Source organism: Eupeodes corollae, chromosome 3, assembly GCF_945859685.1.
Source record: "Eupeodes corollae chromosome 3, idEupCoro1.1, whole genome shotgun sequence".
Lineage (NCBI taxonomy): Eukaryota > Metazoa > Arthropoda > Insecta > Diptera > Syrphidae > Eupeodes > Eupeodes corollae.
The window spans coordinates 80,958,001-80,981,715 of record NC_079149.1 but is presented as its reverse complement, the minus strand read 5'-3'; the positions used below and the strand labels follow the sequence as shown (position 1 = coordinate 80,981,715).

At 36.1% G+C, this 23,715-nt stretch overlaps 1 protein-coding gene across 6 annotated transcripts in view; it reads right to left on the bottom strand.

Annotated features, from left to right (window-relative positions):
- Positions 1-4,907: 4,907 nt before the first annotated feature.
- LOC129952751 (uncharacterized) overlaps positions 4,908-23,715 on the bottom strand; it is a 28,420-nt gene continuing 9,612 nt past the window's right edge. For 2 of the 6 annotated variants that reach the window (XM_056065561.1, XM_056065558.1), the window contains exons 2-8: positions 18,381-18,935; positions 17,981-18,309; positions 17,786-17,908; positions 16,214-17,703; positions 14,291-14,549; positions 8,980-14,233; positions 4,908-6,958 (exon numbers count right to left, since the gene is read on the bottom strand). In XM_056065561.1, the coding sequence (XP_055921536.1) occupies positions 5,654-6,958; positions 8,980-14,233; positions 14,291-14,549; positions 16,214-17,703; positions 17,786-17,908; positions 17,981-18,309; positions 18,381-18,920 (9,300 nt within the window). In that variant the 5' untranslated portion in view covers positions 18,921-18,935 and the 3' untranslated portion in view covers positions 4,908-5,653. Of the gene's footprint in view, positions 6,959-8,979; positions 14,234-14,290; positions 14,550-16,213; positions 17,704-17,785; positions 17,909-17,980; positions 18,310-18,380; positions 19,022-23,715 lie in introns of all 6 variants that reach the window. The other 4 variants (XM_056065563.1, XM_056065559.1, XM_056065560.1 and 1 more) reach the window with 4 other exon arrangements.

Here is a 23,715-nt window from a genome sequence, read left to right as displayed (position 1 = left end):
AGTTTAGTTAGCTTATGTTATAGTTGAGCTGAGAGTATAGTACTCTACTATCTGATTCGCGATCTTTATTGATATAGGATTGTCGAACTATGTCTTCATTCTTTTGTATAATCCAGTAAAGTTGCTCCTTTAAGTTGTTTGAATTGTTGAAATCTATATACAGTATCTCTCCACAAGTATTACCGATATCTTGACATTTTTTTATCCACCAATCAGTATATCGTACAAAAGCATTTTTTTCGCAGTCTATTCTCCTGTTAGGTACAAGTTTTAATGATGTAATCAGTCTGTGCCTTGAATGTGCTCGTGAGAAGTTTCGGTATTCCTGTTTCAAGATACATTGCATAAATCGGTGTATTTTGCTGTAAGTTAAAGAGTTTTCTCAAAAAAATCCTTTGAAATTTTTCTATCACTCGTACTCATGTGCACCCCAGACCTGAGAAGCGTAGCATAGAGTTGATTTCACAACGGCATCATTAATTTATCATTTTTCCATGATAAATTCAACAAGCTTTGAGAGGTGCTGGCTTTTCCCATTAGGTGTTTTGTCGAATTTTAGGGTTGAACTTAGCTTTACACCTAAATATTTAATTTCTTTGGATATTTCTAAAAGATTCCCATTAAAGTACCATCTATTTCGTGAGAACCGTGAGAAGATCATTATTTTTTACTTGTTTGTATTAATAGATAATCCCCACCTATCACAGTAATTTGCTAAACGATTTATCATCAACTGTAGGTTTTCTGGTGATTCTGACAACAGGACAACGTCATCAGCGTACAGTAGCACATTTATAACAGAATCAGATATTCGTATTCCTCCAGGTAAGGCTTCCTCCATGTCATTGATGAACAGCGAAAACAACAAGGCACTGAGTGGACAACCTTGTCCTACTCCGCTACATGTTTCGAACCATTCTGAAAATATCTTCCCATTCCACACTGCTGCATTAGTTCCAGTATACATCGCTTTAATTACTTTCAAAAACCTCGAAGATAGACCCAATTGTGAGAGCTTATAGAAGAGCGCGCTGTTGTTTACAAGGTCAAAAGTTGCTTTGAAGTCTACAAAGAAAGAATGCATTTTTTGTTCCTTGCTTGAAAAGCTTTTATTATTTATAAAAGAGTGAAGATCTGGTCTATTGTTCAAAAGTTTTTGTAAATCCGGCTTGGAGATCCGACAGACTGTTTTTCCTTTCGACCCATTTTTCAAGTCGCCCTACTAGTACACCGCAGAATATTTGTCTTAACACATTCAAAAACGATATACCTCGGTAATTTTTAGCGTTGTATAAAGGACCATTTTTGTGTATTGGACAAGTTACCGTCTCCTTGAAAGAGGAGTTGATGTCAGCATTTGAAAAGATTTTGTTGAAGAGTTCCCATATTTTATTAATGCATGTGTGAGGAGAATTTATATAGAACTCATACGGAATCTCATCTTCACCTGGTGCCTTTCCATTTTTCGCTTTTTCCAGTAAGCTTTTATTTCTTCTTTTGTTAGCCACCATCTAACGTTCCATCAAGAACGTAAGGTTCCACATAGAAGTAATATTTTCTTGGGTTGTTTCCTAGAAGTCCTTTAAAGTATGCAGTATGTACCTTCAATAGATAACCCAATTTTATGAGTAATTCCGTTAATTTCTCTAGCTATCTTCCAGAGTTCTTTCAAGTTTTTGGTTTGACCTAGTGAAAGTGCTTGTTTTTTTGCATATTCGATGTTCTTTTTGTGACATATATCTTTGTAAAGAGCATTCACTTCATGGTAACATTTTGTCAAACCACAATTTCGAGAAAATGCAATTTTTAAAAGAGAAGAGGATTTTGGGCGCGCTTTCCAACATTCCTTATCGAACCATGTTTAAACTTTGGACAAGTGCTGTTTAAAATTTTATTCGATGTCAAGCATCTAATATAATCTATTAGCTGGTTTGATGGTTCTTCTGTAGATTCTATTAGCATACGGTTGATAATAATTAAACTATTCTTCTTCTTTTTCCCATTTAATTCGTGGTGGCAGTTTTATATTTGCGAACTGGCAACTAGGTGCAGGTTTAACATTTCAATTTTTGTAGCTTTCTTCGCATTTATAGAAATGCCGACAAGATAAGAATATATTATTTTTGGAAAGAATCTACATACGTTTCAACACAATTTCTAAAATTTCTGCGTGAAATGCACCAAAAACAATCTAAACTATTGTATTTTTACTCTTAGAATAATTTAAAGAATATTTTTAAGCTGTGCTCAAAAACGCATCTTAATGTTAAGTGCGTGAGGTATGATCACCCCCCCCCCCCTTCTGATGGAAAGTCCCGCGGGATTGGATTCGAAGACCTTCCGTGCTGGAGCGTTGATGTCCATTCGCTCTACATGACCCAGCCATCTAAGCCGCTGGACTTTTATTCTGCTAACTAGGTCAGTGTCGCTGTACAGCCCATACAGTTCGTTGTTATATCTTCTCCTCCATTCTCCATCTATGCGTACGGGACCAAAAATCACCCGAAGAATTTTTCTCTCGAAGCATCCTAAGACATTCTCATCTTTCTTTGACAGGGTCCAGGACTCAGCGCCATAAATGAGAACCGGGATGATGAGTGTCTTATAGATGGTGATTTAAGATACTCTAAGTCCAAAGAAGCAGCGATTTGCAAGAGTTATTTTTCGTTTGATTTCAGCGCTGGTGTCGTTGTCAGTATTAATAGCGGTGCCTAGGTAGACAAAGTCCTTAACTACCTCAAAGTTATAGCTGTCCATGGTGACGTTTTGTCCAAGACGTCGTTGTTCAGTGTCCCTTTTTGATCACAGCATATACTTGGTCTTGCCCTCATTGACAACTAAGCCCATCTTCTTCGCTTCCGTCGCAATGCTCAAAAACGTTCCACTGACATCACGCTTTGATCTTATAATTATGTCAATATCATCTGCGTATCCAAGTAATTGGATGGACCTTTGGAGGATTATGCTCGAAACGGTTGAGTTTTGCACAATTCTTTCCAGAACGATGTTGAAAAAGTCGCATGACAGTCTAAAACCTTTTTTGACATCAAATGCATCGGTAAGATCTTTTCCGACCTTGATAGAGCAGCGTGCATTCTCCATCGTCATTCTGCACAAACGGATAAGTTTGACAGGGATGCCAAGACTAGACATTGCTTTTTAAGGCTCTTCCCTATAGATGCTGTCATACGCGGCTTTAAAATCGATAAAGAGATGGTGGGTATCGATTTGAAGCTCCTGGGTTTTTTCCAAGATCTGCCGTAGTGTGAATGTTTGGTCGATAGTGGACTTTCCTGGTCTGAAGCCACACTGATAAGGACCAATCAATAATACGGCAGAGAGGATCTTATACGCAATGTTAATAGACGCTGCACACCCAAATAGAGGCTGTCTTTGTTCTCGGTAGCAGTCGCCGTAGTAGATATCGAAGTCTTTTAGTTTGCGTTTGCCCGGTCCATCCCATCGCACTTCTTGGATGGCTGTAATATCTGCCTTGCAGCGGCTGCACGTGGTCTGTTAAGGGACCTAACATTCCACGTACATATCCAAAGTTCGTTGCCCTTATTTCGTTTGCGTGGGTTGTCAACAGTGAATCAGTCCGTATCCGAGGCTTGTTGGTGCTTCGAAACTAAAGGTATTGTTTACGTGGCCAGGAGGTCACCCCGACGACGGCACAACCCCCAACCTGGAGGGCCAGATCCTTAGTATAACTCCAAGGAAGGGGAGCCGGATAAACCGCTCCTTACAAGCCTGGGCTCCGAATATGTCGAAGAAGCCCTATAAGGTGTTCACTAAGTAGTTCAACCTTACTGGAACTGTAGACGCCACCGTTGATTCCCCTTGCTGCTCTTACTGCCCCTAACAACTTTCCACTATGGTTGGAACCCAATCTCCAGTTGAGGTACAAGGCACCCGATGTTCACCGCGGGAGGTGAGAGTAGGAGTTGAAAGCCAGAGGTGGGTTTTGAGAAAAACCTGTGGACGCTTGTGTCCTCTTGAACGCACATGTCTACCATTTGAACATCCACCAGTAAATTGAAATTAATTTTTTATTATACAGACCAAGACCAATTAATTTTGAGGAACATTTTTGAACATCACTTAATTTCCCAATATTCGTAAGACAAAACTTTCCAAGGGAACATTTAGAAAGCATGGTTACTTTGCCTCTAAACTGTTAAAAAGCGTTTGTTTCAACGTCATGATTGCATCGTAACTTATATTGTACGACATGTAAAAAGCTGTTGAAAAGGAATGCAGGTTTTAAAAAACGAAATCTCCAAAACTAAAATACAAATCGCAAACAAAACTTTAAATTTCAACAGATTCCAATATATTAATCACAAATTCAATCACCACCCAGTGTTTTCGTACCTGTGTATGATATTTGGGTATTTTTTTAATATTACCTGTTTTAAGCGAGATAGGACAGGGAAGTTGACGGTATTGTTTCCAACGTGTTTCGAAAATATTTGCTATCAAACGCGCTCTTAGCTTTTGACGGTACAGTTTCTTTTTTAATCACTTTCTCGCTTCAACTTTTTCTCATGGGTAACTTTCTTTTTTATTATTGTTCTTATTCACTTTAAACTTGATGAAGTTTTTCCAATTCTATACACATTTGATATTAAATAAATAATAAGAAATAGATGCTTCTATAAATGATACAAATTCTGTTTCACAGAAATGATCCCCTAGCACTGATTTAGTCTAATTGTATCTTTAGATTGATTGTCGATTTAAAGTAGTTCAAAAACCATTTATTTAAAATATAGAAGAAAATGAAAAAAATGATTCAATCAATATTTCTAAGGGGTTTTCTTAAAATTATAAGAAAATTGAAGCAAAGTAACCCCGGTTTATGGTAGATTAATTTTATTTCTCTCAGATTATTCAAGAAAATCGGCTTTATTAATAATTTTAAAATAGTTTTTTTTTTATTATACTTTATTATTAATCTGCAACGTGTATATATTACAGACATAATTAAATATTTTGCGTTAACGTTTTATGTACAATGAAAGGCAAAAAAGTTTATTTTATTATACATTGAAATTATTTACAGCTTACATATTTGTGTATAACGTTTATTTAATGATAAATTAGTAAAAAAAAATATTTATTAGCAAGTTTCATTTACATTACTAAAAAACTTATTTCAATGCAATCATGTAATGAGTTTTTTTATTGTAATTTTATGAACGTAACAAACTACGTCACCAAGTCAGATCGAGATAAACCTTTATTTTAAAAGCAAAAACAATTTTAAAAATAATATACTCTTTCTCGCCAATAACAACAGAAGAAATAACTATTTAAACAATTAACTATTAGTTTTCTTTTTAATTGAATTTAAAAGCTGAAACAAAAAAGACGAATATGTTTTCTGTAGCTACTTTATCTCTTTAAGTCAATTAAAAAATTTAACGATAATTAACGAACAATTGTATGTCAAATATTTTGAAGCTCTTTTAGAGGCATTTTCTAATATAGCTTAGTTTTATTTTTAACACTTAGTCCTGAAAATAAATTAAATAAATAATAATAAAAAAAAAAAAAACAAAAACAACATAACTTCTCAGAGTTGTGTTGATTCTGTCGAAAGATTTTTTAAAAATTATTATTTATCTCGATCTTTAACAATTTTTCTATCCTATCTCCTCATTGTTCCGTTTAGCGGTATATATGGACTATAAGTAGGATACATAGAACCCTGTTGAGCGGCTCTTTGAATAGCACTTGCATCTTGGTATTGCGATTGCATGTTCATTACACCCATTTGAACAGGAATTTGGGTTCCAGGACTGTTAATAAAGCTTGTAGCTGCAGCAGTATTTGTTATGTAGCCTGCTGTTTGCTGTGTTGTCATCCTGTACCCATTCAAGGCGCCATAAGGTGACATTAGATTTGGATTAAGTGCTACAGTAGATGAACGTCCACTAGTTGACATATGTTGCACAGGTGCTGAAGAAGCAGTACGAATTGGACGATTTTCTGAGAGAGATGCAATTGTGGGAGCCCCATTCATATTGCCTGGGTAATATTTGTGGTACTGCAAAGCTGGTATTTGGGTTTGCAAAGCGGTTGGTGGTGTTGTCAGATTCCTATTTTGATTCACGAGATGGGATGGTGGTGGAGTCATTGTACTATGGGGATGGTGGTTGTTTGGTGGTGGCGTTAAGTTGACCTGCCCCGCTGGAGATGTATTGCTTGTTTGAACTTCCAAATCATTTGTTAGTTGTTGTAATTTTGAAAGACTAGATAAATTACCAACTAATAACGCTGCACCTCCTGATGTTGCAGCACCGGTTGCATTCCCTTGACCTTGAGTTGTCGGACCCACGGACGATATACTTTGAACTGTTCCAGGTGTTGTCGTCGCTGTGTTTATTTGCATAGCTGGTGCCGACGACATAGCTGTGGGTGTTGCCATTGGAACTGGTGTTTGTGAAGCGGGATTAGCCCCTGCATAAAAATTGTTCACAGATGATGAAGATACAGCGCAAGATGACGGGGATGGTCCAAGGCGTTGATGTGGACTAGCTAATGTATGGCTTCCAGTCATTCGGTGTTGAATAACTGTCGGCATTGAAACGCTGTTGTAAGTATTAGGTGAATTACCTGAATAGTTTTGACCCATTTGAGGAATTGCTAAATATTCAGAAGACTGATGCATTCCTTGGTGATGATGTACATGGGGCACAATGGAACCAGCCAAATGGCCGTATTGTTGCATGTGCTGAATATTTTGATGGTTTTGCTGTTGCTGGCTTATTTGCTGCATAGATTGATTTGGACTTGCAAGCTGTTGCTGCACTGTGTTGTTATTACTGGTTGCAGTGCTTATTCTTGGTGGAGTGCTTCTACTACTTTGCCTCTGATGGGTGTTTGTATTGTTATTGGAACGACTTATCTTTGGGGTTGAAGACCGTTGGGCACCAGTATTTGCACTTCTTACCTATAAAGAGATTATTTTGTTATAAGGAAAGATAATGTTTAAATTTAATTGAAATTATGGTTTTTATTTGTCAACCCTCCCTATGTTAAAGGAATCCAATTAAAATTCTCAGACGAGGCTAAATACCTGGGTCTTGTCTTAGATAAAAAAATAAATTGGAAACGCAACGTACAGGAAAGAGTCAAAAAAGCTACTGTAGTTCTCTTTTCTTGCAAAAAAAGAAATTGGTAATAAATGGGGTTTACAACCCAGAATCACGCATTGGCTATACACATCGGTAATCAGACCGATTTTAATGTACGGTGTGGCAATATGGTGGACTGCTTTAGAGAAAGGAATAAGCCGGGATAAATTAAATAAAGTCCAATGTTCAGCTAGCCTATGTATAAGCGGATTGCTTAGCACGACCCCTTATTCTACCTAACACCTCTTGACATTTTTAGCAAACAAATAACTGCAAGCTCTGCTATTCGCCTCAAAGCTTTATCGCAGTGGACTAACAACAACATTGGCCACTCCGTAAATCTTAGGTATTTAGAATCAATTCCAAAGCACACAGACTACACCATCCCCCAACTGCAATTCGACAGAAATTTAAAGATTTCTATACCTCCCAGATTTTTCTGGGAAGATAGGACATTCCTGGAAGATGGATCAATCAATTTTAATACAGATGGTTTAAAAACCTAAGTAGCGTGTTCGAGGCGGAACTTTTGCCGATAAAAGAAGTCTTGTCCTGGCTTAAAGAAAACGTGATATCAACATCTGATATCCGTTGCTGCTATCAAATCTGGACTGGACTCTGTCTCTACAAACTCTATAACAGTCCATAACAGCCGAACATCTCTAATGGAGCTGGCACACCAGTTTAATATTCACCTTAGCTGGGTGCCGGGCCATAGATACATTCCAGGTAACTGTAAGGCAGATGAACTCGCCAGGAACGGTACAGTGCAGCCCATCCTACCACGTTTGGCACACACTGGCATACCAATCTTGCAAGTGTAAGACGCTGTGAGGAGAGCAGGCACCAGGTGGAACAACATCACCATGAGTCAATTCATAAAAAACATCTGGCCAACACTGGATTTAAAACGGTCAAGGTGCTTGCTATCTCCAAGCAGATCGCATATAAGCTCGAGAATACATAGGTGTCATAACCGGACACTGTCTAATAGGAAGGCACGCCACGCGACTAGGGGTATTCTCAAATGACTTTTGCAGAAGCTGTATGGGCGAGAAAGAGGAGGAAAAGGTTCTTCTTCTTCTCTGTACATGCCCTGCTCTAGCTCGAAAACTCAAGAATTACCAAGGAGAATTCTTCTTTAACAATCTAAACTGTCTAAATTATATGAGCATAATCAGCCTCTCACGTTTCGTAAGGGACTCAAACTGGTTCCATTGAGCTTAGGAGGAAGCCTCAAGATCCATGTGGTATCACAATGGGCCATTAAACTGGCCTAAGTGTGTCCGTTTCCATCTTGGACAGCCACTATAACCTAACCTAACCATAGTTTTTATTTGAAACTCAGCATTTACATTTTATCAAGTCTAGCTCTACTGAGGAATAATAAAAAATCATACTAGATTTACATGAACTAAAAACCGATGGCTGAACCACATAAGAACTCCTCCAATTTTGTTTTCCTCGTCACATATTAAATACACAAATAAAGGTTATAAATTAAACAAAACATTTTTATAAAACAAATTGTCTGCCATTGCCGATTTTTCACAAGATCTCAGCCATCAAAAACCATCTTATAAGTATAAGCTATGTATTCGAGAATACGTTGGTTATAGGTATTTGACCTAAAGTGGTATTATCTTGAAGATATTTTGTTGACCTTTCTTTTAAAAGTTAAAGGCGAAAGTTATGAATTTGTACGACCATTCAACTTCTATCTCAAACTTAGATTTAAGCTTAACTTAGTCGATAAAAGTCCCTACCTTAATAATATAAAAGAAGCTTCTCTTTCGGGAAAAAAATTAAGAAATAATTTAAAATAAATTACACACACCTGTTGCGATATCTTTCTATTTTGATTTTGTTGTGTCTGCTGTTGGTTTGATATGTTTCCCGAAATACCCATTAGACCAATGTTCTGCGGCGGGCTAGCTGTTGCAATATTCATATTATTTTGCTGATTCGTCTGATGAATAGTCATATGAAGAGATGATGAATTTGTTTGCGTTTGTTGCATCGAACAATCGGAAAATTGTTGATGTTGTATCTGTACACTAGGCGGTCGGACATTTTCAACAGAATTTTGCGAAGTTATATCGCTAGCTATGCTGGTGGGAGATTCAAGACCCAACTGTGCTACATCAATTTCACACTGGTCATAGTGATGCTGTAAGCCATGAACAGAGTTATTCGTAGAATCCGGGGTGTACACAACCATTGAAGAGATTTCCGTCGAGGATGAGCTTTGTTTCATGTTGTCCAGAGCAGTGGCAGAATTCGGGGCCAAATCTTGATCGTGGCTAGTTTTTTGTGATAGATGCTGTTGTTGCTGCTGTTGATTCATAAGATTCAATGTGTTCTGGTTGATTGTGCTCGTCGATTGATTCTGTTGCTGAACAGACACACTACTATGTTGGGATATGTTCGTCGAATGCTTGTGGGAGTTTTCGATCGATTTAATATTATTTTTGGTGTTGCTCACACTGCCGTTTGCTATTTTTGGCTGTTGCTGATTGTATATTTGACTGTTATCGTAGTTGCTTTGCGGTTGTTTGTTCAAACTACAACTGCTATTCGTGGTTTCCTTTGCAAGTTGCTTATCTTCCTTCTTGGAACTACTAGTATTGGTTGAACTATTGGAGAGTTGTTTTTCTGTATTGGAACTGCTGTTCTTTCTATCTACTCTTTGTTTTTCTTTTTGCACTGCTATTGCTTGTTGTATTTGATGTGTTTGCTGTTGTTGTTGCATAGCTAAGGTGTTTTGGTAGAGATTTTGTGAAAAAGTATGTCCATATGCCATCGAAGTGGCCAAATCCTTGTACTTATTTTGGGTTTTTTGAACGGCACTTGCGTCCAGGTGCGATAAATTGTAGCCCGGATAATAGTCCCACTGCCAATACTGTGGATGCGGAGACGCATGGTAGTTGGGCATTTGATTCATTGCGAATTGGGGAGCTATTTTATTAAGGTCAACAGTTGCATGCGTTTGTTTTTGTTCAATGCTCTTTGTAGTTGATGAAAACTTTTCATGTTGCGATGGTGAACATGCCATTGAGGACAGAGTCAATGACGATGTTGCAGACGTAAAAGGTATATGCATTCCACCATAAGTGTTTGTTTCCTGTTTTACCGAAGTTGCAGTTCTAGCCAAAATTGTAGATTGATTCTTATTAGTGGTAAAATTGTTACCAGTTTTACTATTTTGGGTCGAAAGAAGAGTGTTCCAAGAAGCCGAGGAACTATTGGGAGATGACGATGGAGTCTGTTGTACTTTTTCTATTTTAATTTGATCGCTTTGTTTTTTAGGTTCCGACTTAATACGCTCAGTGCCAGCTTTCTTCTCAACATCTGGACAATCTGTGTTGCCTGCTGTATTATCATTTTGTGCTTGTTTTTGTTTTAAGTTGGCTTTGTTAATGCATTGCAACTGAAAATTTGTCGTTCGTCGACTTTCTTCTCGATCGACTATCTTCTTGTTTTCAGTCGATAGTTTTGAAGAGGTGAGGTCGATTTGAGGAATAGAGATTTCCGGTTGCCGTTGTTGAACTGGCACAGCTTCTACATGTTGTGAAGTAGTATTTTTAGATGTGTTAATAGATTGAAACACATTCTGTTGTTGTATAGATTGATGCGTTGCCTGATTTTGTTGTTGTAATTGTTGTTGCTGATGTTGCTTTTGATGTTGTTGCTGCTGCTGCTGTTGTTGTTGTTGCTGCTGTTGCTGTTGTTGCTGCTGCTGCTGTTGCTGCTGTTGTTGCTGCTGTTGTTGTTGTTGCTGCTGTTGCTGTTGTTGTTGTTGTTGCTGCTGCTGTTGTTGCTGCTTTTGCTGTTGTTGTTGCTGTTGATGTTGTTTTTGTTGATGCAGTTGTTGCTGTTGTAGTTGTTGCTGTGTATGCTGTTGTGGTACGTGATGTTGTTGAGCATGTTGATGTTGTGCAAGCTGTTTAGTATGTTGTTGTTGCGATGTATGCTGTTGTAGTGGTGTATTTTGTTGTAGCTGCTGCAATTGTTGTGGCTGTTGTGGTTGTTGTTGTTGTGGCTGTTGTTGTTGTGGCTGTTGTTGTGGCTGTTGTTGATGCTGCTGCTGCTTTTGTTGCTGGATCAGCTGTGGCTGTTGTGAGGTTTGTTGCAACGGTTGGTTCTGTTGAGCACAGCTTTCTTTTTGAAGCGATTCTTCCGAGACTGCAGGAGTTTTTTGTAGCTGTTCAGCAGGTGCTGTACTTTCATTAGCTTGTATTTGTTGTTTACGGTTTGGTTTGCTCTGACATAAAATTTGATTCTGTTTAACTTCATTACCATCATTTTCTGAAATTCTAGATATCACCGTTGATGTACCTAATTGAATTGGTGCGGTTCTGTTTGAACTTTGTTCGGCTTCTTTTTTCATTTCCGTTCGATTACAAACTGTATTAGCAGCGTCGTTACCAGACAAATCAATCATCAATGGTTTTTCAGTTTGCTTAGAATCTGTGTTTAGAGATTCGCTGGCTTTGGAGCCTAGGGAAATACTGGAAGGAATATCAACAGTTTTTGGCTGGTTGTAATTTGTGTCTATTTTATTGTCAACGATAATTTGCGGTCTTTCGAGTTTTTCTAGCTCGTTTGTCTGTGCTGGTTTAGACGTTGGTATTTCACTTATTAAGGGTTCTTTTCCATCGGCTAGATTTTCAGATATACTTTCATGCTCTGCATCTTTAGCAGCACTTTCGTGTCCAGCACTGGCAAGTACCGTTTGCAAACGATCAACGTTAATGTCCTCCTTTATATGGGGAGTGTTTTTATTTTCTTCTAATGACTGATCATTTGGGGCAGCTGATTTTTTCTCTTGTGCTACTTGAGAAGCAACTAATTCAAGTGATGCATCGTTACGAAAAGTTTCGCATTGCAAGCTTTTCTTTGTCTTTTTTGCTACAGCATCTAAGACCTTATCATCACTTGCTTTTGTATCCGATTTCTGTTTTGTTGCGGAAATATTTTCGTTTAAGGATACATTAACAATCGATTTAACAATTGGTTTTTCTAGTTTAGATTTATCTTCTTCTATGGCTTTAAAATCTTCACTTTTGCTATCATCAGTTGTGCAGCTATCAGATAAAATCGACAAATCTCCACGCTGTTGAGTTCCATTTCGCTTTCCTCGCAATTTAGGCGCAACATTTATAATAATTTTCTTTTCTTCTTGCAACAATTTCTCATCAGAATCCTTTATAGTTCGTTCTTTTTCATTTTTGGTGGCCACCTTTGTATTTGTTTCTGTTGATATCTTACTTGTAGACTTAACTTTATCACATTTCTCTGCTTCATTCGATGACTTGCCTGGGCTTTGGAAAACAGCTGCGTGAATATGATCATCACTTGAACACGCACCATCTAAATTAACTGAAGAATTCGCAATCTTCTTTTTGTTAAAACGCCTTTTCCTATTCTCTACAGGGCCAGTGGCTTCTTGACTGACTTCAGCTTCACGTTTAATTGAGCTTGTAGTATTTTCACTGATATCTAGATCAATTTCTTCTACTTCATTGTTTTCCAAGGTCTTTGAAAGAAATGACGGTGGTTTTCGATTGGCTAAACGCATTGACCTGCTTGATCTAGTTTCTTCAGTCTGATTTATTATGCCCCTCCACCTTTTTTTCCTAGTCGAAGCAAGCCTTTCGTGACGTCTACGTAATAACGTTGAAACATATTTCTGTTTTTTGTCGGTTTCAATCCTGGTTCTTAGGCTTAAACGACTTTTTTTGTTTTCAACAACCGCAGAAGTAGGTGTGTCACCATTTTCAATAGGAGTTTTACTTCTTTTACGTTTTAAGTTAGGTCCTTCTTTTAAATTTCCATCGAGAATAGAATTTTTGAAATAATTTCTTTTTTCAGTTTCACTCCGAGACTGATCCCTTGCACTGCTACCAAATGTTGTTTCAAAAAACTTTAAAGGCCGTGCTCGTCTCCTCCCTGACGATGTTATTTCGATTATTTCTTTTAAATCAGAACCAGTTTGCGGTGTACATGTTGTATCTTCCGTCGCTGTCTTTGCGGGTGTGTCGTTTTTCGATACAAGTTTTTTCCGCTTATTAACGTTTGGCTTAATTTCGGTCACATTCTTTAGTTCTAAATTATTCTTTGCATCCAATTTCTTATTTGCGACCTTTTTTCCCTTACTAAGATTTCCTGTTATGTTTCGTGTAGTCATACCCATTTCAGACAGTTCCTGTTTTGCATCTTGGGGAAATTTTGTTGATGTCATGTCCGACATACTGCAAATATCATTTTCATTTTCGGAATCTGAGCAACTAAACTTTGTCATAGTCAATGAAGTTGGAACATTTGAAAGTAATGGTGTCCAACGTAGACATTCCGGTTCAATGGGGATTCTTGTTGTTGTTTTCAGAACTTTTTCATGATGCTGCATGACTTTCGTCCAATTTATTTTAATGTATATCTTATAGCGAATGTCGCCTTTTTTACGTCCTAGCTTTACAAAATTGAGAAGCTGAAACGTTAATGCAATATCTGGTAGAAATAATCCAGTTTTGTTTGCAATATGTCTAAAACTTATTTTGTCTCTATTGCGGTGTTCGTAAAGATATTCTAAGACCACAGACTTCCAATACGCATGATACGATAGTCGACCTAAATCGGATAGTGGTTTTTCAGGTGTACCAAGCTGGCCTTCTTCACGGCTTAATAGGTAACTAAAGTCGATGAGAAATCTTCCAAAGCCTTGTCGTTGATACTGCGGCATAGTCATAATGCACGAAACGTTATACTTTTGCATGCAATGTTTTTCTTTGGAAAAGTATCCAATCAAATGACATCCTTTTTTGTCGTTCTTTGTAAGTATGTAAAACAGAAAAGGTTCAACGTCATAATACAATGTCTTATGATCGAGAAACAATTTCGCCAGTAAACAAAGGTTCTGACAGTAAATTTTGTTGATATTTCCATCAACCTCAAAGACGGAAATGTCATCATTACGATAGATTTCTGTACCAGGCGGATGCCTCCAATAGCATTTGTCTTGATGACGTGCTAAAACTGCCTTACTTTTAGTGTATTTCAAGCAAAACTCGCAAAGAAATAGTTTCGGAAGTCTGCAAGGAAAATTATAAATAAAATAAAAATTGAAAGCAATTTGTTGTTTTTGTTACCTTGCATATTCTTGGGGAAATCGACTAGAGTACCATGTTTGTATTTCCCATTTGCCAAATTCAATTGCAGCTGGACAGCGTTCTTGTGCGGCCAAAGCAAGAGAAGGTGGACTAAGTAATGTTGGGTTTAAATCGGGTATAGCTAAATTAATTCGTCCGCCTTGATTGACAATTTCAGCTACTGCCTTTGCTGACTTTTCTCTAATAAGCCGATACATTTTAACATCTTTTTCTGATATACCAGGAGGCATTTGGTTTTCTGAAATGCATAAATTATTAATATTAAAATAAATTTTGATATTTACATCCAAAATAATAAAAATGATTTAAAATTATATTAAATAAATATTTTAAACTAAGGAGAACTAAATCAACTAAAATTTTCGCTTTGGTCTTAAAAGAAAAATTGGTATCTGTATTAAGGTTTTGTATGTTAAGTTTTTGGAACATCTGGGCCTATTTAATAAGATTGTTTCTTTGTTTCTAAAGCACAATAAAAGCTCAAATTTTAATTCAAAAGGAATAAAATATTTATTTTTAACATAAGAAAAAAGTTTGAAAAGGAATTAAAATAATGGTGAATATCTTTTTCCCAGAGCAATTTGAAAAAAAAACCTGAATACATCAATGCAAGAGAAGAATATTTACTTCTTTATCTCCGAAACTCTCTAAAAACTACACACATTCTAGGAGAAAAAACTTTTATAACAATAAATTTATAATTTTTACATGTGACACTTACAAACCTCGTTTTAACAAAGGCTGATAATAATGTCATTGGAAATACCAATTACAATTATTTTACGGTCGGACTTAACAATTTTAGAATTAAGCTTAAGAATGGAACTAATTTCTGATACTGAATGTTTAACATTAGTGGGCCTAATAAAACATCATTTGCTATAAAATATCCAATCGATGGAAACTTGTTTGGATCGAAGAGAGGAAAGTGCGTGTTTTGTGCCAGCATAAAACCTATGTTAGCTTTGCATTAACATTCAAGCATGATTTCCCAACGTTTTCCTTTTTGCACATGTTTCTGGTTTTTAACATTACCATCCATGAATAGTAAAGTCTGGAAACACATACTATTTTTGTTTTAGTTTGTTTGGGACAACTCTAGAAAATAAGTTTGAAGCAGATTATTCTAATATGTTCCTGATAATAAAGTGAGTGAGTGAATTTTTGACTTATTTGTTATTTGAAACTTCAATCAAATTCGACATTAAGGCATACATATGTGCTTCCAGTCTTTTTTTTAACTTAATTATTTGATTTGCAGGAATTCTTATTTTTCAAGTTCAAATTCCAGTAGATAACAATTTAAAAATGAAATATTAATATATTATTAAAAGTACCCCTAGGTTAGGTTAAAGTGGTTGCGGATACAGAACCCACACACTTAGGCTTAAAGAAAAGGCCCATTGTGATACCACATGAATCTATAGAATTACTTCTTACTAGTCGAGCCATTTTGAGCTTTTTATAAAGCGAACAAGATATTTGATATCCTTATTAGCTAGTTCACTGGGATTATCAAAAAGGTAGTCTCTTAGATGAAGTCTACGTCTTAGTGAAAGAGCAGGGCAAGTGCAGAGAAGGTGAGAGATTGTTTCCTCTTCTTCCTCGTACATACAGCTCCTGCAGAAGTCATTTGAGACTACACCAAGTCGTATTGCGTTAAGAATGTTAAAAATATTTAAGGAAACCTAAGACATTATGAATAAATTTTGCATCCGCTCAGTAAATTTAATTGAAAATTTAATTTAAAATATAAACAGAAATTTAAAAATTAAACTAATACAAAAAAAAATAACGAATTTTTAGTTAAGAAAAACCCAATTTTGTGTAGGCCAGGCAAAAGCAGTCTTATATTTTGATAAAAAAAAATACAAAATAAATTATGGTAACTTTTTTTCTTACCCAATTGTGGAAAACAATATGGATTACTTAAATCAATTGAATCATCATTTTCAAATATATTAAAATGATGGCTCTTCTCCCTTAACTGCGCAAAGTCAAGTTGATTTTTAACATCGAAAAAGCCATTTCCAAATTCTGAATCATCTTCGTTGTGGCATACTGCAGCATTGAGTACGGTTTTTTGTGTAAGATAAGGAACTTCATCATTGATTGCTTGTGTCGCGAAGACATTTTTCTTCTCTAATGGCATTGATATAAGCGGAGTTATCCGTTTTTTAACTACAGCCGTTTTAGAGATGTTGCAGCCATTCTGACTTAATTCGTTTATATTCAAAGATGAAGTCGTGCCTTCCAAAAATAAATTCTTGGGAGTAACAACTGAATCATTTTTGACAGTTGTTGTTGTTAACGTCGAGTTCAGATTAGAAGTTGCATTTTGTTTGAATACATTAGCATTAGCTTTGTCTTGAACATTTGGACAAAAATTGGTATCCTTTTCAAAATTCCTGAATGATTTTCTAGTATCTTTTGGACTTTTTGCACTTTCTGGGCAAAATACTTCCATTGGTGCAACGTTACTTCCAATATCTTTACCTTTTAAATTGGTACGTGAATAGTTAGAAGTTGTAAATATGTGCGACAAGCCATCAAACAATCCTTTAAGCTGAGTATTCTTCTTTTTTACTTCCTTCGATGTTGATGTTGATGTTGATGGCGAGCCTTTTGCTTTAGCAAATATATCAACCTCTTTTTTAGCAACGGCTGCAAATCCCCATACATTTTCGTCTTTGACATTAGAATCATCGCTTTGAAACATATTACATTTAAGTTCATCCATTTTTTCATTTGTATTCGATGAACTTTTCTTACTGCTCCGAGACGACGTCATTTCTGATTTGTCACTCTTTTCTGTATCATCGTCATTGTCATCATCGTCGTCGCCGGACGAAGAACTTTCACAACTACTCCCACTTGAATCAGTAGAGCTGCTGGATGAGCAGGAGTCAGAAGAACTGCTATCGCCATCATCGTCATCATCTTCGTTATCACTCGATGAACATGAAGACGATGTTTCAGAAAGTTTTCGCGGACGCTCACCATGAGTTGGATCCATCTTAATATCTAACATATGTTGCATTGGGCTTTTCGAAGTGCTTTTGTTCGCTTTGAGCGAATTTTGTAAGTTCATTCCAGCTTTTACGATTCTATCGCTATTAAAAGCTGAATGCCTGAAGAACTTTTGCTTTTCCTTAGACATTTTGTCATTTTTCTTCATGTCTTGGAATTGAAACGTTGTTGAGGTTGATGGCTTAGTTTTCATATCTCCAAAAAGCGTTTGCACATGTTTTCTTTTAGCATTAGATTGTAAAACTTGTCTTTTATTATCTTCACTGCCACAATCTGACAAATAGTTGTCTTTTGTTTGTGGTGTTTCTACAGCGTAATCACTATCGTCCATTTTTATATTCATCAAAGTTGTTTTCGAAGCCCTGAGAAGAGAATATGACAGAAAAGAAATTTCGATTTATTTTTGAAGCTTTTTGTTTGTTTTATTTTTTTTTTTATTCTAACCATTTCTTAGCAATTTTGTTATCAACGGTTTTTGTGTTACTTCTTCGAGGAGTAGAATCCATTGCATTGTTTTTATAAGGTCTTTTTTTGGTGTTCATTTGATGCTCCGAGCAATGATTACACCTATACAAGATGGTAATGTTAAAAACAAAACGCAAAATTAAAGAAAAAGTCTTAAAATTTAGTTGCAATTACCTCCATGGACACTTGGGTTTCTTATCTGACACAGGATTTAGGCAAGTTAGATGAAAACTTTTCTGGCACAGGTAACAATCTAGCAGACAAGGGCCCTTGTGCCGATCGTTACAAGAATCACACGTTTTACATTTGTAGCAATGCCATTTGTTGCCTTTTGTAGACAAAATATAAAGAAGAACCTGCGATTGTGATTTACATTTGCCGGCAATATTAGCACATGTTGTGTGCAGAGACATTCCACATTTATCACATGAGCTGAGTGGCTCAGGAATACCGCTGCCATTTCGATCTGAGGTACCGCAACATTGAGAACACATTGAGTCACCCTGCAAATGAGATATGAATACAAATTTTATGAAAGCAACATTAAGTTTTTTTAATTTTTGCTACAACTCACTTGGTTTATTCTTTCTATTACGCTTTCAGTAGTGGCTGTTTTGCGGGGTGTAGTCAATGATCGTCCTTTTTTGTAAAGCTTACCATCTTGAATTAGGAAACCTGCATCTAATGCCTTTTTTAATGAGTTTTTGATAACAACTTTTAAATCCGTATCAGTTCCTAACTCAATATTATTAAACTTTTGTACATAGTTTTCAATACTTCTAAAAGTTGATCCTTCACATTCTCCCAAGTCATGAACAGCCTTTGCTACGACCTTGCATAAATTAGTATTTTTTTCTATTTTGATTTTTCGTTTTGCCATAGGTGCTTTATAAGAATGCAAGCCTTTGTTGTAGACTTTTATCACAGCTCCAGAATTAACAGCTTCTTCAAGTTTATCAGCGACAATGTCTTCGTGAAACTTGTGATGGCTGCCAATTGCTTGACATATTCTTTGGACACTTGGCCGCTGTTTCTGCGAACGAATCTTAGCAATGGCATCCAATATCCATTGATGCCAGACATCTTGGCCAATTTCCTGTGCTGATTCCCGCATGATTTTAACTTTATCCTGAAAACATTTTTCTTATAATAAACAACAGATCAAAGTTTAGTGGTGTAGCTGCTTTAATTTGGTGAAGCGGTGTTAAACCTATGCTAGGTTATAAAAATAAAATAAAAAAAACAATTGGGGAAATAGAAAAAAACCAAAATCAATTCACTTTTCTTATAACTATTAAGTTTAATATTATATGAGGATTTCGGTGGGATTACAATATTGAAAGTTTTCAATCAATTTTCAGGGAGCCTCGGCTTTTCGATTTTTTTGTATTTTATATTAAAAAGCTATTTCTAAAAAGTACTAAGAACTGAACAGATGCATAATTATTCACAGAAAATAAATGTTTTGTAGATAAATAAGTTTTAGTAAACAGTAGTTCCCAAATTCAAGTACAAACTATTTAAACATTTCCTGTTTTTCTTTTGTAATTTTTAAGGGTTTTTCTTCTTAAACACAATTATCGTTCTTTCAAACAAATTCACACTCTATAAAATAATAACGAGAATATATAATTTTAATTTGTAGCACGCGTCGCGTGGCGTGATGATTCGTGCGTAAGACTGTCATACCAGAGGTATTGGGTACAATCCCTACCTGTTTGACAAATCCTCCAAGAGTAATAGTTGTTATAAAAGGGTTTCCTCAAATAAGCCATTTGGATTCGGCATATAAACTGTAGGTCCTCTCTATCCCTGACAATACTCTTACACACAGGAATGGTTGAGAGTCGTTAGTCATTGGGTCCTAGTTCTCCACGAGTTGATACCCCACTTAATTTCTTAACTTATACTTTTAATTTATCTGACCTGTAAGTTTTGTTTATAGTGGTATATCAAATTCATTAAGGCTTATTAAGCTTGGGTACAAGAATTCTAAAAGGGTCTTAAGTCACTCGATGGTTGCTCGTATCCAAACGTGAAAGACAACATAAGTATTCAAAACAGACAAAAGCTTGAACAAATATTTATTGGCAGTTTTTTGTATGAAGATTCGAAATGAAAGACAAAAACTATTTTTTTTCAATGCTATATTAGGTTAAAGTGGCTGTTGGGTTGGAAGTCCAACACACTTAGACCAAAGTATGTTCGGTTGTGATACCACATGGATCAGTTGATCAGCTAAACTCGTCGAACCAATTGGAGCTCCGAATGAAGCGTAGGAGACAAATAATGTCAGAATTTTTTAGATTGCTGGTATCGTTGAAGTAGTAGTCTCCAAGGTGGATTCTACGTCTTTGTGATAAGGCAGGACATGTGCACAGAAGATGAGAGATTGTCTCCTCCTCCTCCTCGTCCATGCAACTCCTACTAAAATCATTTGCAGGGGCTCCAAGTCGAATAGCATGCCTTCCTATCAAGCAATGCCCAGTCAGGACACCAATAACGTAGCTAATATGCAATCTACTGAGAGAGATTAATTGTTTTGAGCGCCTGGCGCTAAGATTAGGTCAAATTAGGCCAACATAGCAAAAATATTGGTCTGATAAAACGTTTGAATACACCAACAAAAATGACTTCACATTGTATGACAAGTTTCAGAGGTAAGTTGAAAATTCAATTGTTAATTTTGTCTTCAAATAAGTTTTTTAAAGTGAAAGTATAACCAGCAATTTGTTTTGCTAACAGTTTTAAAAGATATGAAAACAATTGGGTTGAAACATAAACAATAAATACATACAAATCAATTCGATTCTCACAAAGCAACCAAATGCTTTTCTTCTGAACTTAACTAAAAATTGATCACGTTCACCTTCTCTACCTGATCTTAGAATACAAATCTTGAAAACTTCATGAATGAAATAAATAGAATATGTTCTGAAGAACTTAAAAAGCCAAAACTTTTAAACTATTATGGAAAAAAGAAAAACGCTACAAACTATTTCTGAATTGCAAAATCAAATGTTGCAATTTGGTGAAGTGTGGATCCGTTAAAAATGTATGATATTTTGGTACATGAATATGTAAATATTTCAGTTTTGTTAGTATTGTTTCTATGTATAAGGTTGTGCTGGGGTGTCTATGGGTTTAGCATTTTTAATAGTCAAATTTCTTAGTCTTTACGCTCTTGCATTTCAATTTAACTCGATTAAAAAAGTTCAAATGAAAATTGTCAATATAATAAAGTGGTTTCCCGTGATGGACTAGGAAATACTTAGGCCAGTTTAATGGCCCTGTGATACCACATGAATCTTGAGGCATTCTTCTAAGCCCAATGAAACCAGTATGAGTCCCTTACGAAAGGTGAAAGACTGATTATGTTAATATAATTGAGGTCGTTTAGATCGTCATATAAAAAATCTCCTAGGTAAGCCTTGCGTTGGCCAAGGCAAGACATAGCCAGGATTGTTGCGGTTTGTACCGGACATTGGCCTATAGGAGTTCATGCAGAGAAGTTGGGTATCTCTTACAACACTTTTTGCGTAGCTGTAGAGACCAAAGAGAAAGTGAAACCATAATCCACTTCCTCTGCAAATGTCCTGCTTTGGCAAACACCAGAATGAAATGCTTTGGAAAAGCATTGTTTCGAGAACTCGATGAGCTATCTGAGACAAAGATTAGAGACCTAATCTTTTTTCTCAATGCGACAAAATGGCTCTAACATAATCGCTATGAAGCTTCTCTATCAATCTATCCCTTTCAATCAAAGGTCAAACGAGTTTTTGGTATCAAAACGGTGCACTACAGCGCTAATTGGATCTCAGGCTAGGTTGCCTTGAGATCGCCATTTCTACCTACCTACCTACCTAAGCCTTGCGTTTTTGAGCTAGAGCAGGAAATGTCAGAGGAGGTTAAGAACTGTTTATTCCTTTTCCTCATCTATAATGCTCCTGCAAAAGTCATTTGAGAATACGCCTAGCCGAATGGCGTGCTTTCCTATTAGAGTTTACCCGGTGATATGATTTACTGTCAAAATAATATGTACAGTCAGTCAAATTCATATTCGTACACTCTATTCTATTAAATACAAACTTAATTTTAATCCAAAATTGCATTTTCATTCAATAAATTTGAATTGCCAATTTTTCTTGAGCATTAACTTCATTTTTGCAATTCATAAAAAATTAAGTATGTAATGCATTACCAACGTTATTGGTCATCTAAAAGTATTTTACTAAGAACTCACATCAAATTCTTATTCGTTAAGTGTTTTCTTTATTCGCAAAATCTACTTTAAGTAAGCGTTAAAAAAATGTCAAAAATATTTTCATCATTTTATTGTTTTCGTAGTTCGATTGTGTGTCTTAAATTTATGAAAAAAGAAGTAAAAATTTAAAACAATGGGGAGAAAACAGTGCGAATGGAAAATATGCCAAGAAACCCCGGATCAGTGCACCAAAACTTGCTGAAAATTTGCGACAGGAACTCAACAAGCAGTTTTCTACTGAGATGTTGAGAAACTCAATTCGCGATCACGGTTTTAACGGTAGAGTTGCCAGAAAAAAACCTTTCATAATTTCTGTGAACAGGTTGAAACGGCAAAATTTAGCAAAAGAGCACCAATCAATGTATGAGTCAAAGTTCATATATCGGGCTCAGATGGACGACAAATGGTTTGGACGAAACCCAATACTGAGCTACTTCCGGAAAATACTTTCGCAACATTCAAGCATGGGGTGGTTTGGGATTGTTTTTCTGCGGCAGAGGTAGGAAAATTACATGTAATTGAAGAAATTATGGACCACAAGAAATATAGAGAGATTTTAAAACAATATTTGGGTGAAAGTGCACGTAAATTGGGTCTGCAAAACCAGTTCACTTTTTACCAGGACAATGATCCCAAACATAAGGCACATAATACAAAGTTGTGGCTGCTTTATAATTGTCCTAATGTCATGGAAACTCCAACCCAATCAACGGATATTAACCCTATCGAAAATTTATGGGACCATTTAGACCAGGAACTAAGAAAACTGACCATAAGGAATGCAAGAGAGTTTAAAGAGCAGATTCTGCAAGAATGGGACAAAATATCTAACGAAACAACGAAAAAACTTGTCCAGTCCATGCCTAACCGACTCAAGCATGTTATTAGGAACAAGGGTTATGCTACAAAATATTAAAATTTGCTTATATTTATCTTTTTTACTGCGCTTTTTAATTTGTGCTATTAAATGTTCTTTGTTTGTTGAAATATGGCGTTTTTATAGTGGTAGACAATAGATCGTATTCAGATCTTTAATATAAGAAATAAATTAAATTATGATCATGAGTGGTTCTTGACAAATCCGAAAAAAATTAAGTTGTAAGCTGCTGTACGAATATGAGTTTGATTGATTGTATATGTTGGTGTACAAAACTTTAGGTTCTACCGAATATATGCTAAATAACAATAAAAAAAATTCGACCACAATGGAGGAATCTCTCTCCCAAATCTGGAGATTTTTGCCGCCTTTTGCTGTACCACACTTTTGCTTATTAGGTTAGGTTAGAGTGGCTGTCTAGATATCATTGACACACGTAGACCTCAAGGGTCCATTGTGATACCACTAATGAGGTTACTCATGGGAGTAATGAATTTAAACAAACCATTTTGTGCTTTTAATAAAGTTAGAGAGACGTTTTGTGTCAATATTTGCCAGTTCACTGGTATTATCGAAGAAGGGATTACCAAGAAAGTAATTCCTTCTAATGGAGAGTGCTGGACATGTACATAGAAGGTGTTGGACTGTTTCCTCTTCCTCCTCGTCCATGCAGCTTCTACAGAAGTCATTTGTGTAGACCCCTAGCCTCAGAGCATGTCTACCTATGAGGCAGTGTCCCGTTATTACTCCAATTGTAGAGCTTATACT